Below are 18,721 nucleotides of genomic sequence, written 5' to 3'. Positions count from 1 at the left end.
ATGAATTGTAATGTAAATATCTGATATGCAGGATGGTCTTAGGCAACCCCTGTGAAAGGGTTGTTCAACCGCCAAAGGGGTCACGACCCACAGGTTGAGAACCACTGCATTAGACTATAAACTCCTTGAGGGTCATAATCATGTCTGATTCACCTCATGGGTTCCTGGGTTGGCACATGGCTGATACACAATAACCATTCGACAAATACTTACAGAATAAAAGGAGGGGAGTGGGCCAATACATGAAGGCCACAACTCAATAATGCTTACTCTGGCAATTCTGCACTGCTGCAGCTTAATCTCTGCTTCATCCCACTCTTCTTCCAGCTCAAACCAGCCAATAGGATCATCCTCTCCAAGATCATCAGGTGAGCAACCGATCCTATAAACACAAGGCAATCACAAACATTTTCATATTCCTAAACCTCTCAAGGGTTCAATGAATAAGACATCATGTAAGTGTCATTTAACTTGTACATATGGCCTGTCAATTAACATATAAGATAGTTTGTGGTAATTTCCTCCCCATTTCTCAAACCTTCTCATCTGTGAAATGGGAATTATTATCAGTCCCAAATGTAATCTGAGAACTAAAAAGAAAGTTTGCTTCTCTAGATAACTGGTTTATCTGAAGAATGAGACATGAAGTCAAGGCATCTTAGATGAGCTACTCAGGAGTAGGGTACAATGCAACAGCTGGTATGTGTTTGTGGAAAGAACCAAATGGGAGGTAGGTTCAGTTTTGTTCCCCTGGCTAATGTATGTCTGAGCAGCCCGAGGCTTGGGCCACTAGCAACAACTGAAGGGTAAAAGCTGGGCAGCCTCCAGGTCCTCGAGCTCCAGAAATGGAAAACTTCAGCCTGCAGAAGCCTCAGCATTTTCTCCTGTTCCTGAAGAAGTCCTTCCAGGAAAGCAGTGCACTCTGGAGGCTGAAGAAGCACATTGTGTGCCACTTCTTTTTAAAAACCAGACGGCCTGGCTCAGTGGTAGAGCACCGACCTATGAACCAGGAGGTCATGGTTCGATTCGATTCCTGGTCAGGGCAAATGCTCGGGTTTTGGGCTAGATACCCAATTGGGGGTATGCAAGAGGCAGCCAATCAATGATTCTCTCTCATCACTGATGTTTCTCTCTCTCTCCCTCTTTCTTCCTCTCTAAAATCAATAAAAATATATTTTAAAAATAAAATAAAAACCAGACACTTGAATGGTACTCCTTTCAGGAATTAAATAACCAAGACAAAGAAAAGGCAGTCTTATCAAGTAATAGTTCTAACTTCAGACTATGTAGCTTGTGATATAGCTAACAAGCTAGCATCGCATGAATATCCTTTATGGACAGAAGAAGCAAGCACAGGATTTACAGCAAGAGGGAAAACACAAAGGATCCAGAGGAGGTTCTGTAACACAGAAAAAAAAAAATGTTCTCTCTTTAACATAAATCCTTCTTAGCATAAACCTTTCACAATATAGTTAGTCCTAAAACCAATGGGATAGCTGGTATTTTGTCTTAGCCCAAAATCCTGTTTCATCAATATTATGTGTTTGAGGATTTTTTAATTTACTCTTTGGGAGGCTCAAGGAAATCTTTGAGATACAGCGAGGTAGCAGGGTGTCAAAGAGCAGAGAGAAGCAACCTTTTTCACTACACCACACAGCAGGCAAGGTGGAGAGAAGCAAGCTGAGTATTAGCAGTTAAGTGTACACAGCAACCAAACAGATGGTCCCTGAGCTGACTGACCATTGTCTGGACAGAGAAAAAAAAAAAAGCAAAAAGATAGATGCATGTACATTAAAGTTTTGACTTCCAAACTGGAAAGGCACTGATAATATGTAGGCCAACCAAATCAGGATTCCAAAGTAGTTCAGGCTGAACCCAAAGGTAAAATCAGCAAGGGAGTAGCAAATAGGCCTATATTGAGGTTAAAATAAGTCATCCTACATAAGAAGTGAAAGATCTTGTTTGACAAGCAGGTTAAGGAAAAAAGACCTAGTTTAATATGTCCCAAGAGTGAGACATGGCTACTTAAAAACAACTATAATCTCTAATTACTATTCTAAAAGAAAAATATCTTTGAAAAAAAGAGACATATAGGGAGATTTTAGGAGTGAGGAAAATTTGATCATTTTTATTAAGAGGGCAGAATTAAGACCATTGAGTTGAAATTATAAAAGTAGATTTCAACTGAACATATTCCAATTACTGTAGTGTAGTGAATTCTCTATCATTAAGAGTATTCTGGGGGGGAGGGGGGGGCTGAGGACACATTTGTAATACCTTAATAATAATAAAAAAAAGGAAAAAAAAAAAAGAGTATTCTGCCCTAGCTGGTTTGGCTCAGTGGATAGAGCATCAACCTGCGGACTGAAAGGTCACAGGTTCGATTCCAGTCAAGGGCATATGCCTAGGTTGTGGGCTCGATCCCCAGTAGGTGGCGTGCAGGTGGAAGCCGATCAATGGTTATCTCTCATCATTGATGTTCTATCTCTCTCTCCCTCTTCCTCTCTGAAATCAATAAAACTATATTTATTATAATATATATGTAAATATTTTAAAGGAGTATTCTAGAGGCTGAATGACCATTTTTAGGGATGCTACCAAAGGAAATACAGCAAAGAGAGGGAGTTTTTCCAGATTCTTGCTATTCAGAAAGTGGTCTGTGGATGGGAGCATCAGAGTCACCTGGGAGCTTGTCAGAAATAAAAGTATCGGGCCCCATCCAGAACTACTGATTCAAAATCCACATTTTCACGTAATTCTTGGTGATTCATCTGTACATTAAAGCTTAGTAATACAGTACTGGATGATAGTTAAAGGCTTCTGTTAACTCCAGCACCCCATTATCTGGGATAAATCGTAGCAAAAACAGCAAGCCCGGGGTTCAGCATCATGATTTTGAACTTGCAACTAATAACAAGGGGGCAACACTGCTCAATGACCCCTGCAATTAAATTCAATAGGTCCACTCCTAGACTTGATCTTACTGTTTCCTGGGTAACATTCCACACCATTGCCCACTCCCTACTTCTCTCAACCTGGCTTCTTGATAACACATGCTTAGCTTTCCTGCTTGTTCGGCTGTTTTTCTCGTCTCCTTCCCTCTGTTGCCCCTTAAATGCTCAGCATGTTGACCTAAGGTTGCTTCTCTTCCTAGCCCCCATACACTTCCAGAATGGACCTCTTCTAATTCGTTTAAAGTTATCATTTAAATGTCTATCGTATTTGTACTTTCAGCACAAATGTCTCTCTTCCAGGCTCCTAACCTATTTATACAGCTAGCTATCAAATATATCAAAGGCTTCCTAAAATATCAAATTCAAAAGGACCAAAACTAAGCACACCATCTTCCCCCACAAACCTATTTTCCCTGAGGTATTTTCTCTTTCATAGAAAGATTCTACCAATGCTCCCATCTTCCCAAGCCAAGACCCTAGAACTCATTGATGCCTAAGCTTTCTTCCCCCTCCTGCTCTACATTCAGTAACTCAACAGGTCCTACTGCTACTAACTTCTAGTTGTCTCTTAAACCAGTCCACATCTCTCCATTGCTGCTCTTGCTGCTCTAGTTGAGATCACCCACACCTCTGGCCTTCTGGTGACAGTGACAGCCTCTTGCATTTCATCCTGCTTCCATGCTTGCTCTCCTCCAATCCACACTGCAGGTGTGTACTTCTAAAACACACACCTGATCTAGTTCTTAGATTCCCTCAACAGCACACGCTACCCACTCCCTGCCCCACCCACCCCTCCCACTGCTTTAAGGATAAAGTCCAAACCCTGAAACAGAGGCAAAAAGACCTTCAATGACCTGGCTTCTTCCTAGCTCTCCAGGTTCATCGCTAACTATTCTCCACCTCACAGTGCACTTCAGCAATATGGGGCCTGTTGGCCCTTGAATATTCCATACCTCACTTCTGAGTTCTCAAATCTGCTCTTATCTTTGCTCAGGACCTTCTCCTTCCACTTCTTCAAGTGGCTAATTAACTGTAACTCACCCTTTAATTCTTAACATAAACATTTCCTCCAGGAAGCCTTCTCTAACCAGGTCAGGTGCTCTGCTGTGTGCTCCCAGAACACTCTACCTTCTCCTACCTAGTATTCATAGTATTGTGATACTACCAGTTTTATCCTCTGCTTCTGAGCTAAACAGGAAGCTCCACAGGGCAGCAACTGTCAATTTGCTGATTATAGTATCTTCAGTGCCTAGCAACAGGCCTAGCACATAGTAGGTACTTAATAAATATTTTCAATAAAAGCATGACTAGAAGGAGGGAGGTTGGGGTATGGATAAATTTCCAAGTAGCTAAATAAGACTGAAGAGCTCAGGTGGCCCACAATTCAGGTGTGTACTATTATCCAGACATCTGGAAAATGTGTGTGCCTGGGGACCAACCTGAGAGTCTGTGAACAAATTAAAATACACATCTTCGCCAAAGCCGGTCTGGCTCAGTGGATAGAGCGTCGGCCTGCGGACTGAAAGGTCCCAGGTTCGATTCCGGTCAAGGGCATGTACCTGGGTTGCGGGCACATCCCCAGTGGGGGATGTGCAGGAGGCGGCTGATCAATGTTTCTGACTATCCCTCTCCCTTCCTCTCTGTAAAAAATCAATAAAATATATTTTAAAAAAAATAAATAAAATACACATCTTCACATATGCTATTAGAAGCAATGAATGCTCGTGATCACTGAGGGTGGGTTAGTGGCACATTTTCTACAAGGACAAGAAAGCATATTTCACCAATAAAAGAATGTATACAATCTTATTAAATTTTTATTCTGTTCCTTACCTGCTTTTTACAAATTGCCTGAATTCCTTAAGTTTCCATTTGTCATATTTTTCAAACCTTTTGAAGTGTTCTTCTGCATGAAATTTATCGGAAGATGAGTTATAGGCAAATATCAACCCACACTGGGCACCAATGCCGCCACGTCGAACCTGGAAACAGAGATCTAGATAAAGTACAGCAGAAGGGCAAAGTTCTGTGGCTGTTTTCTTTCCAAGTAACATGGTTAAATTCAAATAGCTTCAAACAAAATCAAACCAACAAAATGATCTTTCAAATACATTAAGTCCTAGGAGATCCAAGATGGCAGCAGAGTAAGTGAAAGTTACCTCCTCCAGAAACAAATTGGAATTACAACTAAAATATAAAACAATCAACCTGAATAACCAACTGAGGACTAACTAACAGAAGTCTTGTAACTAAGGACACAGAGAAAATGCTACATTGCAACTGGTAGGAAGGACAGAGATTCAAGAAGGACTGGCCCTGCACCCACACATCACAGTTGAGAATCCGGAGGAATATATCAGCTGCAAAGATCTCCCCTGAGGAGCAAGGGGTCTCAACCCCAAGCTGGGCTCCCCAGCCCAGAGTACAGAGCCAGGAAGAGGAGCTCCATAACAACTGGATATGAAAATCAGCAGGGAGTCTGCTAGAAACCCAGGGTCCCTCTTACAGGGCCAAAGTACAAAATTTCATTCTCGGGTACTCATCCAGTGAAAGGATGACTACTCAGAGCAAACAGGAGTTATTCAGGGAGAGATTGATTGTATGGCCTTAGGGAGAGGGCTAGAGGGACAGCCGCCATTGTCTCTGTGCTAAGTCCTTCTCCCACACTGCCCACAGACACCATCTTTCCTAGGGAGATCTACTGGCCCCACCTTCCCAACTCCCTGTGGCCCTGCCCTGCCAAGCTCACGCCCTGCCAAGGAATCAGCTAGGAAGCCTGGGCCCACTGCAGTCTTCCTTGGAAGGCTCCTGAGGAGGTCTGGGAAGACTCAGGTCAGAGACACATAGAGAAAGACTGACCTGTGACTCTGGGGCCATTTCTCCCCTCCCCCAGCTTGAACACTGCCACACCCCCCATGGGAGATCTACTAGTCCCAATCTCCCACCTCTCTGTGGCCCCACCCAGCCAAGCTCCTGCACTGCTGAGGAATTAGCTAGCTGCAAGTAGCCTGGGCCCGCTGCAGTCTTTCAGGGGGTGTCAGAGATGCACAGGAAAAGACTGCCCTAGCTGGCTTGGCTCAGTGGATAGAGCGTCGGCCTGTGGACTGAAGGGTCCCAGGTCCGATTCTGGCCAAGGGCACATGCCTGGGTTGTGGGTTCGATCCCCAGTGGGGGGTGTGCAGGAGGCAGCCAATCAATGATTCTCTCTCTCCCTGTCCATTTCTCTCTGAAATCAATAAAGAAATATATATTGAAAAAAAAAGACTGAGTATTGTGGTTCTAGGGCAAAGGCCATTTATTCCCCCAAATACCCTAATCCAGTGTCACTGTTCCTGCAGAGACCTCCCTCCACATGGCCAAATCTTAAATCTGTTTTACTCTGAGGCACTCTACTGGCCTCACCTGATGGCTCCGAGAGACCCTGCCTCACTACAGAGGGCCACAGCCCCCAGCAGAGAGTGGCTGGCCTTGGGGTGCTCTGAGACTTGTTGAGTGGCTGAAGACCCAGCACTGGTGCCAAGTCTGAATCTGCCTGGGGCCTTGAAGCTGCCTCATGGAACTTGTGTACCACCAGAGGCTCTTTCAATGGCTGAGCCTAACAGGCACCTGGCAGGTGGGAGCCAGGTCTCAGGGTGCATTGGGCTTTTTGCTGACCTGCCCCAGACTCAACACCGAGAGAAGCTGGCCTTAGTACATGGCTTGGCCCCTCCCCCACACACCCAGGCCCAGCAGAGGCAACCACCAAACCATAGAACCTTTTGTAGCTCCTAATGGGTAGCTCAGGGCCAGTTACAGACAGAGTTTGACATTGACCTGCACAAGAGTCCCTCCCAAGAGGCACACCCAGAACAAACAAACCCAGTGGCAGCTTCAGACCACATCAGAGCATGACCCAATTAGCTCCACAAGTGGCACACTCAATGGGAGATCTCAGCAGACACCAGACCTTTCTGGGACCAATTTCACTTTGTGGTGTCAGCCCCTGCACAGCAGTTCATACACTGTGGTTGTGGTCAATCCTTATAGTCAGCCAGCCTGAGGGTCAACTCCACCCACAGACAGACCAATAGCAATCAAGACTCAACTACATATAAACTTGTGAACAATAATAGATACAGAGGTAGAGCTGCCTACTTTAAGCAATAAAATAAATTAAATTAAATAAAAATTAAAAAAATTAAAAAAGAATAAATAAAGAAGTAAAAAAAAAAAAAGACTCAACTACAACAGGAGGGCTCACATAATCCACACAAGGGACATTCCTAGAGCACCTAACTCAGGTGATCAAGGACACTTCCACTGGGCCCCACAGGACACCTACTACGTAAGGCCACCCTACCAAGACTAGGAGACATAACAGATCTACCTAATACATAGAAACAAATACAGAGAGGCAGCCAAAATGGGGAGACAAAGAAACATGCCCCAAATGGAAGAACAGGAGAAATCAAATACATTAAGTCCTGGAAAAGTTGGAAAGCTGTATCCTAAGAAATGATTCCTTACCTTTCTCAATCCTATATTCACACCATTCACAAGCTTAAGAATCTATTCACCTTTGTGTCCCTGCCCTCTGCTACAGGCCTGACATAAAAATCATTCAATGTTCAATGAAAAACAATGACATGGACCTCTGAACTGTAACCCTATTTTTAAAAACAGTAGTAATATTGCTTAAAGAAGGTAACAGAAGAGTTACCATAATTCTGATCTGTGTAACTTGGAGGGCAGATTCAGTTGCTGTAGAAAAAATAGTACTTGCTCTGGTTTTTCCAGTCTCTGTGAGAAAACCTGCAAAGAAAGAAAAACTAAAATTAGGATGACTGACACTTATTTATAACCCTAAGAACTAAGATCAACAAAAACAAACCATGTCTTTTGAGGCAGGGGATAACTAGTTCATCTTGGAATTTCATGGAAATTAGGAAAAGATTTCCTCTCAGGACAGATTCAACCCCACTGACAAACCCCTAGGTATCAGACCACTGGCCAGGCACAACTTTGGTACAATTGGCTCAATCTTATTGGTAGCCCTGCTTCAGGAAATAAAAAAGTTTATAAAAACTGTGACTTTCATTCAAAAAGACAAAAGACTGGACAATCAATCATTTTTCTGAGCCATTCCTAAAACAATGACTGATGTTTGACTTGCCTGACAAAGGTAAGCAGGCTTAGAGGCTGAAAGAGGGATTAGATAGCTTTTAGAAGACTCTGTTGTGAAAGACTTTAAAATGGGGAAATAAAAGATTCCTAGATGTTTTGTGTAGCACACTGTGTTATCTCCACCTTTCATGGTCTCAGGCTATTTTACATTCTGTAAATTGTAGACTAATGACAGTAACGCAAATGACTCCTGTCTACAAAAATAAAACCTGTGTTCTATGGAAATGCAGCTAACTACTCCTTATGAGTAGTGACCATTGTTGTGTTTGTAGATTCCTGTCAGCATTCCTACTGTTCTATGTGTATTTTATGAAATCTTTGAACTTTTTGTAACATCTTACTGGTTCCCTCATTAATGACACACATAAAATGTTTGATGTGTTCAATTTATAGTTGTATGAGATCACAGTTTACCCTTTTTGTTGTTAATTATCTACACTAATAAAAGAGAAACATGCAAATTGGTGTCACTCCATTATGCCCACCAGCCAATCAGGATGAGTATGCAAATTAATCCACCAAAGATGGCGGTTAATTTGCATATGCAGGCACAGAGTGAAGACTGAAGATGACTGAAGACTGAAGAGGCTTGGCTTCTCCACTGCAGCCGGAGCGGAGAAGCCAAACCTTGCTGCGGCCCAACCAGAGAAGCCAAGCCTCGCTGCTGCAGCCAGAGAAGAGAAGCCAAGACTCGCTGTGGCTGGACCAAAGGCCTGGGTCCCAGGTGCTGGCAGCCAGGGGAAGGAAGGCCTACTGTGCAAATCTTCGTGGAACAGGCTTCTAGTCCTTTAATAATTCACAAAACTGCCTGCTGCTACACCCAAGGCTGCCTTTCTCTTTCAAACCTCTATAAATGCATCTGCTAAAGTCAGCACTAACCAACCATTCTTCCTGGGACTAGGAATTGCTCTAGACCCGTGGTCGGCAAACTGTGGTTCGCAAGCCTCATGCGGCTCTTTGGCCCCTTGAGTGTGGCTCTTCCTAAGCCTTAGGAGTACCCTAATTAAGTTAATAACAATGTACCTACCTATATAGTTTAAGTTTAAAAAATTTGGCTCTCAAAAGAAATTTCAATCGTTGTACTGTTGATATTTGGCTCTGTTGACTAATGAGTTTGCTGACCACTGCTCTAGACCCATTCTGCCTTATCAAGAGGAAAACACTAAACCAGTTTCATGCTTCTTACTTCATTATATTGAGTTCAATAAAACAAAAATTTGTGAAGTCAAATTTCCGTAAGACAATACGCAAAATCTGTCACCAACACCAAGAAATTTAAATCCAAAGAAACCTTTACTAATTCATAGAGAGTAGCTATTATATAATCTAGTTCTATCAAATAGTAATTCTACAAAAAATTTTAAGAAACCATTTGGCCAGAAAAATCACACAAATTCCACTAAGCAATTAATACTAAAAACTACATCAATTATTGAACTCTCACTTTCCCAGGGGTCTGGATGCCTCTATCTTATCAAAACTATTGTAAAGGCTGAAATATTGCCTAGAAATTAACTGATTAGTCAGCACTTTTAGTCTCAAAGTAGCCAAAGCAATACTTTAAGTCAAAAGAATCAGACTCTTTTTATTTTTTTAAATATATATATTTTTATTAATTTCAGAAAAGGAGAGAGAGATAAAAACATCATTGATGAGAGAGAACCACTGATTGACTGCCTCCTGCACACCCCCTACTGGGGATTGAGCTACAACCTGGGCATGTGCCCTGACTGGGAATTGAACTGTGACCTCCTGGTTCATAGGTCGACACTCAACCACTGAGCCACAGGGGCTGGGCAATCAGACTCTTTTTAAATAACACTGCCACCAAATACACATGTAAGCACAAGAAGGAAGGAAGAAAGGGAGAGAAGGAGGGAGGGAGGTATAATGAAACGTTTCTCCTTCCTTTTATTGGTAACAAAACAAAACAAAACACAGCTCATGTGTGTAATTGTGATATTTTAAGGCAACATTTGTTTTGAAACCATGCACCCTTACTCAATTTATGATCTTAAAATGCCAAGGGGGAAATAACCAATCACAGATTTAAAGAATTTAATAAATCTACCCCTTCAGTTATATTGGCAGCACCCTGCATTCCTTTAAAATACCAGACTGTGGCGTTGGCTCCCAGGAAAGTCAGTCCTCTAAGCGCCAATGTTGGGGTCCTCAGGCACTCTGTGCATCAAGTGGCACTAGTCCAGACCTGATCGTTCTTGCGGCCGGGAGTTTACAGTGTACCATGAAAAGGGCTTTCCCCCCTCTAAGAGGAAGAAACCAATCACTCCTCAAAACCTAGCAGTTCTGGCTGAGAGGACTTTCCCCTGTCCCACCTGTATCCTCAGGCTCAGCTTTTGTAGTACAGCAAGACCAAAACCTACTGGAGTTACAAGGCCCAGATAGTGATGGCTGTTGAGCAAGAGGTCAGGAGAAACTGAGTCTCCTCCCCATACCATTCACATCCCACACACACAACAAAAATAATAAATCCACAAACTACTACTAGTTCACAAAACCCATCCATTCCAGGGAGAAGAAGTACATGGATAGGACACAGGGAGAATAACAAACTATTCAAATCAGACCAGGCATAGCGCTGGCAAACGCTTCTGATAGCTACAGAAAAAAAAGTGGTTCTTGCAAACTTAGAATAGCGTTAAAAATGCACATACTGATTTTTAAGACAATGGGAGTGCTCTGTATACTATAATGAATAAATGTCATTAAAAATTTGTTTAAACCCACAGAGTATGCAAAGAGCCTTTGGCAGAGGGGTCTGGTCTTGTCTCTCCTGGATGGGGGAGAGGAGAGGGGAAAAGGAAAAGAGCTGCCACGGCCTCCTCCTAACCCTACTTTGGATTCAGGTCATTCAGCGGCCTGTGGTGGCCTTCAGCATCACAGGAAATGGATGCAGTGAAGAAAATGTCTTTGCAGAGGTTGAGCTGCTCAGGAAGGAAGACTATCTACTGCAAGAGTCTATTGCTTAAGAAGACTACCAAGTAGAGGAGGTGCAACGGGGAAAAGCACGTTTTCCCAGAGGTCTTTACTTCATTTGTACTAAGAATGAATACAGGCCCGGCCAGCATGGCTCAGTGATTGAGCGTCGACCTATAAACCAGGAGGTCACGGTTCAATTCCCGGTCAGGGCACATGCCTGGGTTGTGGGCTCGATCCCCAGTGTGAGGCATGCAGGATCAATGATTCTCTCTCATCATTGATGTTTCTATCTCTCTATCCCTCTCCCTTCCTATCTAGAATCAATAAAAATATTTTTTTTTAAAGAATGAATACAGGAAACAGAACAGAGAAGAGGGGACATAGAGAATGTGTGAGATCTGTGTTGCCATGAGGAAAGCAAAGGACAAACCAAATTCAAAGCAGTAAGGCCAATTCCTTTCAATTTTTCACAATTGCTAGAATATTCCACTTCCTTTACTGAATTAGCAATAATCAAAGCAGAAAAATGACTAGAAAGGGGACATATGCAGGAGACTAACTGGCTGGCCAACAAGATGGACGAGGAAGAGACTCACAAACACCCCGCTGGGTGAGGAAAAGAGCTACCGCAGCATTGAAGAGAACATCAGTGATTATCATGCTGACACTAGGGAAGGAGTGAGGCTTGCTTCCCACACATCAAATGCCAGACTGGCCAGACTGAAAATACCCTCTTCTTAAATTATGTTTTCAGCTCTACAGTGCTACTGATCCACTGAGTTTCTTAAACTTTAAGATAACATAATAAACAACCTGAACTTTGAAAATGTAACTTTTTGTATTCCAAGAGAAAGAGTCCTTGCTTTCCAAAGGCTCTCAAATACTTTGTTTACAGGTGACTGACACCTAGCAGATTACAGTGCGTAGTGAAGAAAACACACCAATGGTTCTGGACCACTGTCAATCTGAAGGGCACCGTGATGTGATGACTGCGTATCCTGAAAATCTCAGTCCAGCGTGCAATTTCACAAAGCTGTCTAGTGAGCTCACTGTGGTTCTTTTCATTCACTGGAAACAGATCCACCACTCACCATCCCTCGTCCACGGTTCAACAAGGAGGTTTTCAGGTCCCGACTTCTCTTCTTTTCCTTTGACATCACAGGCCTGCAAAGTCAACTGGAGAGGCTTACCTGGTCACAGGGAAGAGAGAGAGTGCATTAAGCCAGCGCTATGAGGAAATGAAAGCTATTTAAAATATATTTTTTAAATATGTCCCCTAGAAAGGGAACATATGCAGGAGACTAACTGGCACACTGAAGGCCACCACAGGCCGCTGAATTGCCTGAATCCCCACCAGGGGAAAGGGAGAACCTGTGGCCACCCAGATAGCTGACTAAAAATTTACTGACTAAAAATTTTTTAAATTCATTTAAAAGTTAAAACAGCCCTCGCCGGTTTGGCTCAGTGAATAGAGCGTCAGCCTGCGAACTGAAAGGTCCCAGGTTTGATTCCAGTCAAGGGCACATGCCCGGGTTATGGGCTCGATCCCCAGTGGAGGACTTGTGGGAGGCAGCCGATCCATGATTCTCTCTCATCATAGATGTTTCTGTCTCTTTCTCCCTCTTCCTTCCTCTCTGAAATCAATAAAAGTATTTTTTTAAAAAGTTAAAACAGAGAAGTAATATTAGACAACAGTTGACACCATCTTCTGTGCTTTCCTAGAAGACAAAATACAGCTTATCTCCCTAAGTTAGTTTAAGAAGAGCTCTCTAGAATAACCACTAATCAGAAACAAAGCAAACTGTAAGGTAGAGATTAATACCATAGATTCAATATATTTGGAGGTGGGAACATTCCCAAAATACTATTTTGGAGCCAATAATTAATTTTTATTGTGATTGCATTTAAAAATATAAATAATGTCTTAGGGGTTTGAGTCTTATTACTTTAAAACACCTCCAGACAAATTTTTAAAGTTCTAAGAATTGTAAAAATCAACATTTGCTATGATTATCTGAAAACTTTCCTTTTTTCCTTTGTTTTAATAATATAATGAATACCCATGAACCTCTAACCCAATCCAGAATTAGAACATTACCAATAATGAACATTCCCCACCCCTCCTCTCCAGTAGTCCTCCCTATCCAGTGTTCCCTGCCCAAATGGCTGCTTATCTGAATATAAGCAGTATATTCCAGACACTATGTATCCCTCCCATCCAGCCATACTGCTACGGGCCCCCCACCCCTCCAAAAAATGACCTTTCCAAATTTAGGAGAAAACCTGAATTTTTAAGACATCAATTGTCTGACTTCAAAAACTAAACATAAAATAAATTAACTGATATTAAGGCAAAGGTACAAATACCATAGTGGATATATCATAATAATGGCTCTATTACTGAAGAGGATGGGATCCAATCTGTACTTCGTGGACAGAAACTTTAACACAAGAGGCTGAATGGCAAGTAAGTTGTTCCTCACATGCCAACTGTAGTCATTTGGGAGTAGCTGTATGGGCTTCCCTGTTGAGAAGGATGAGGAGGCCCCATCCTGGGCAAATAGAAAGGGTAAGATGGATTGCCCAGGAGGGGAAAGCGGTGGCAGGCATGCACGTATGTCCATATATGCCCTCCAATCAGCTACCATAGGGATGCATTCTAAGACAAGGATCTTTGCCTTGTGTCAGGGCTAGTTCCCTCCCTCTTGCAGGTGAGAGGTACTCAAACTTCCCAACCCTCTTGGCCTACACAATGAGACACTCCTGTACTTCACCAAAGATGGCTATGACCAAATGGCTACCAAGCCTGAGTGATTAGGCCAGTAAATCCTGGAAGTACAGCCTAGTGGACACTCAGATTCTCTTCTGCTGATGCTGCCATCAATAAACCAACATCCCCCTTCTTCTTCCCAACCTCAGTGAAAGAAGGTATATTCATCCAGGAATTGTGGTATATCTACAACAACTCAGTGTACAAATTACCCAAAAAGATAAGAATATGCCAGAAATTCCCACATGGACAATGGTTTTATGACTTGTCCATCATGCCTATGGCACTCCTTACCATATTTAAGGAGTAGGTTCTGCCTGACTGATGCCATGGATGAGATGAGGGACGAGGCATCGTAGTGTGTGTCCAGGTGGTCTGTGACAGTACACAGAGAGCTCAGCACTTTAGCAACACTTCCTCTTGCTAGTGCAAAAGCCAGGAGAGTCAGCTCCACCTCTGGGGTAGAACAGCAGCTATAAACAAAGAGCAAAACACTTCACTTCTTAACATGAGAAAATCCAAGTAAGCTCAAACCCCATGTGAATTTCACCTGAAGTCAAGTCAACCTGCCATGTGCTTCCAGTACATTTACCAGAAATACTTTTTCAAAATCTTTAAGATAAACAAAAGAAAAACTAAACCAATCCAGAGAATCAGATAATTAAATCCTCACTTCTGTAACCTTAATCTGTAAACATTAAATAATACTAATAACAATTTTAACAAGTCAAACTTTACAAATCAAAAATAAATAAATCAAACATAAATAAGCAACTGCAATAAGCCTCTGCTATTAAGAAGGCTTGGGTAGCCCAGGCGGTGTTGCCTAGTGACTGAGCATTGACCTATGAACCTGGAGGTCATGGTTCGATTCCCGGTCAGGACACAGACCCAGGATGCAGGCTCAGTCCAAAGTGTGGGGCGTGCAGGAGGCAGTTGACCAATGATTCCCTTTCATCATTGATGTTTCTATCTCTCTCTCCCTCTCCCTTCCTTGCTCTGAAATCAATAAAACCTTATTTTTAAAAACAAAGGCTTGGGTAATTATTTGGCTTGGCAAGAGAGGTAAAGGTTTATTTCTTCAAGCACCAAAACATATTTTAGATTAACTGCACATCACATTATTCTGCCTTTTTCAAACACATGACCATGAAACTTTAAAAGCTATCCAGATGGCCCAGGGCCTGGTTTTTATTCTAATACAGTAATGTCACTATATCAGAGGTAAATGTTCCTACCCTAAGTGATCCCCACTATTAAGGTGCCCTGTCCCAGTTTTATAGACAGTCAGGCTTCTTAGATCTGTGCACAGAGTAAGCAGTTCTGAGTAAGGCCACAGGCTGGGGATGTACATGAACTGAGAAGCTTTGTACTTTGTACTCTGGGACATCTGTTCCAGCTGAATCAGAGGGCTACTCCCTCTTTACCCCCAATTCCTAAGGTCAGGTGATAACACCAGATAATGGAATTTATACCAAAAAGGAAACATTTTTAATGCAGATCTTATACATTTTTAGAAATGTAACAAGCATATATACCTTCTATTTCCCACAAATCCCACCCCATCAACCTTGACTTTACCTAGTTATCCTTATGAGGAAGCTGTCCACTTCTTCCAGAACGTTGGGAGACAGGAAAGTTGAGCCATCCGTAGATCCCGGTGAAAGGGACAGTGGAGGCATGTGCTGCAGTGCCTTCCTAGAAGGGTAAAATGTAAAATCAGGACAAACCCAGGCAAAAAAATAAATTTAACAGTGTATCAGACAAAAAAGAAATCATCAGAAAACTTGTCTCGGTAAGTCCCTTATAAACAAACAGAACATGGTACACAACATACATCCCCTTTTTTCCCCAGTCATCATGGTGCTAAGTAGTTAAATAAGGTTTCTTTCTATACATACAATACTAATACTTCATTGCTTCTGAAGCTGGTTGTTTTGCCTTATATGTTATTACTGGGTCATCTTGCTCTAGCAGTTTTTAAAAAGGAGATTTTCTAAGGTGCTCTACATTTAAATATAAATAAGTATAGTGGTCTTGAAAAGATGTCATTCATTAGTGAAAAGGGCCCCCCTTGGAACTTGGAGTCCAAAGACCTAGATTCAAATTGATCCATCACTGCCTGGTCATGTACTCAGGGAAGATGACAATATCCTTATCTATAAAATGGGGATAATTTTTACAGATAATTTCATAATATGTCTGTAATACTATACAGCATCTGAAAGTGCTTTGTCAACATAAAGTGCTATATTAATGTGAGCAACTGCTACCTAAAGGATAACAGGAATGGCATGTGTGATTGCTTCACAGGTCTGGAGTTGCAGGCATACACAGGAAACAACAGGGCATCTGGGGCTGAGCTGCTGACTAGGTCTCCATGATCAATGATCAACGGTTGCTCAGTGACAGTCCCTAATGGGTTAGAGAAGAACGAGTATACCTTGAAGTAACTAGAAAGCAGAGAGAGTAACTTACTGAGTGTTGCGCAGCACTGTCTGGACAAAGGCTGGATTTGTCTCCATGGAAGCCGTCACCAGAGATGTCAGCAGGGACCAATACCATATTGCAGAAGCATCTGACACTGAGACCCCAGACTTCTTAACTCTCTGAAAGCCAACAGCCCTCAGACCATGAATCCTAGTGTCACATCCATCGCTAAGACAACGCTTTATGTTAATCTGAACATCTGTCAAGTACAAACAACAAATTTAGTACTGGATTAGCTTCTTTAGTTCAGCAAAGCTAGGCTCCCAAACAGCAAAATAGTATTCATATTTCAAATATAAAATTCTGAAGCTACACCTTGATGCCAGAAATAATGTATACAATGAGCTAGTATGTAATAAATTTGTCAAAAAAGCATTGACCAATCTAAGGAATCATAGGAATAATGTATAAGATTAAGAATGGCCTGCCCTGGCTGGGTTGCTCAGTTGGTTGGCGCATCGTCCTGTACACCAAAAAGGTTGGGGGTTTGATCCCCAGTCAGGATGCATACAGGAGGCAACTGATCGATACTTATCTTTCACATCGATGTTTCTTTCCCTTCCCCTCTCTCTAAAAATCAATAAAAACATCCTCAGGTGAGGATTAAAAAAAATTAAAGGGGGCTTAAATCTTTTCATCACAAAGCTTCATTGGAATTTTTGAGTCCTAAAAATTAACACCAACAGCATTTTTAAAATCCTGATTAAATACATAGTAAGAAAATTTATAGAATTTTTTTCTAGAGTTCTGAAATTTGGATTTAGTTATAAAGCAGTAGCTAGGTCATAGCAGTTGTAAGAATTTATTTTTAATAATCAGGTCCAAATAAATGACATAGGCATGACCCACTTTTAAGAGCTGTCATTAAATTGCTTATTTGGGTTGGAGAGGAGAAGGTTAGAGTTAAAAAAGGACACAACTTAGAGAAAAGACGACCACAGTGTAAGACAGGAAGCTTCTACTCCACAAGTGTAACTACTTCTTTGCTTAACGGTGAGACGCAGAGACTCTCCCTCCCTAGGCCTCAGCTCCTTTGGGCAAAGTAAGAACACTTCTTTTGGCCCAGGAAAGCTTTAGAAGAAATGAGACAAAACATGAAGCATTCCAGTTGCCGGAATGAAATAAGCCTGGAAAGAAATCACAGAATTGTGATTATTTCCAAAATGCTCTATGTGCTGCAAGATTTTAAGAGTACAAAAATGGAAACAACCTAAATGTCCAAGAATAAGAGGGGAGGTTAAAATTAAGGCATATTTGTACAACACTAAAGGTGTGCATGACTATATGATATGACATGTTAAAAAAATTACAAAAGAGCAAGTACAGAATGTCACTATTTTTATTAAAAGACATGTAGAGACAGATGTAAATATATGTACACAACCTTTTTTTTTTAAATGTGTGTGTACATATACACACATCGTACACAAATACAAGAAAAGGTCTGAAAGTATCCACACCAATGAATTCAGTGACAATATCCCTGGGTAATGGGATTTTTAAAAAAATATATATTTTATTGATTTTTTTACAGAGAGAAAGGGAGAGGGATAGAGAGCTAGAAACATTGATGAGAGAGAAACACCAATTCAGTTGCCTCCCGCACACTCCCTACTGAGGATGTGCCCGCAACCAAGGTATATGCCCTTGACCGGAATCGAACCTGGGACCTTTAAGTCTGCAGGCCAACGCTCTATCCACTGAGCCAAACCAGCTAGGGAATGGGTAAAGGGATTTTGAGTAATTTTTGTTCATCTATATTTTTCTAATTTTCAGTAAGAAAACAAGAATAAAATATTTTTAATTTAGAAAGGCTTTAGCCTTAGCTGGTTTGGCTCAGTGGATAGAGCATTGGTTGTGGGCTGAAGAGTCCCAGGTTTGATTCTGGTCAAGGGCACATGCCCGGGTTGTGGGTTTGATCCCCAGTAGGGGGCATGCAGGAGGCAGCTGATTGATAATTCTCTATCATCATTGATGTTTCTCTCTCCCTCTCCCTCTCCCTTCTTCTCTGAAATCAATAAAAATATATTTTTTAAAAATAGTGAATACATAAATAAATAAGGCTCTACTGTCCTGGCTGGGTGGCTCAGTTAGTTAGAGCAGTGGTTGGCAAACTCATTAGTCAACAGAGCCAAATATCAACAGTACAATGATTGAAATTTCTTTTGAGAGCCAAATTTTTTAAACTTAACTATATAGGTAGGTACATTGTTATTAACTTAATTAGGGTACTCCTAAGGCTTAGGAAGAGCCACACTCAAGAGGCCAAAGAGCCGCATGTGGCTCGAGAGCTAGTTTGCCAACCACTGGGTTAGAGCATCATGCCATACACGGAAAGGATGTGGATTTGATTCCCAGTCAGGCCACATTCCTAGGTTGCAGGTTCACTCCCCGATCGGGAAGA

At 41.9% G+C, this 18,721-nt stretch overlaps 1 protein-coding gene across 1 annotated transcript in view; it reads right to left on the bottom strand.

Annotated features, from left to right (window-relative positions):
• ZZEF1 (zinc finger, ZZ-type with EF-hand domain 1) overlaps positions 1 to 18,721 on the bottom strand; it is a 120,087-nt gene that overhangs the window by 92,637 nt on the left and 8,729 nt on the right. The window contains 7 exon segments of the mRNA XM_006761500.1: positions 271 to 382; positions 4,788 to 4,936; positions 7,654 to 7,745; positions 12,149 to 12,247; positions 14,122 to 14,300; positions 15,409 to 15,525; positions 16,306 to 16,516. Of these exon segments, the coding sequence (XP_006761563.1) occupies positions 271 to 382; positions 4,788 to 4,936; positions 7,654 to 7,745; positions 12,149 to 12,247; positions 14,122 to 14,300; positions 15,409 to 15,525; positions 16,306 to 16,516 (959 nt within the window).

Source organism: Myotis davidii, unplaced genomic scaffold (assembly GCF_000327345.1).
Source record: "Myotis davidii unplaced genomic scaffold, ASM32734v1 scaffold638, whole genome shotgun sequence".
NCBI classification, from domain to species: Eukaryota; Metazoa; Chordata; class Mammalia; order Chiroptera; family Vespertilionidae; genus Myotis; species Myotis davidii.
This window is presented reverse-complemented; position numbering and strand designations above follow the sequence as displayed.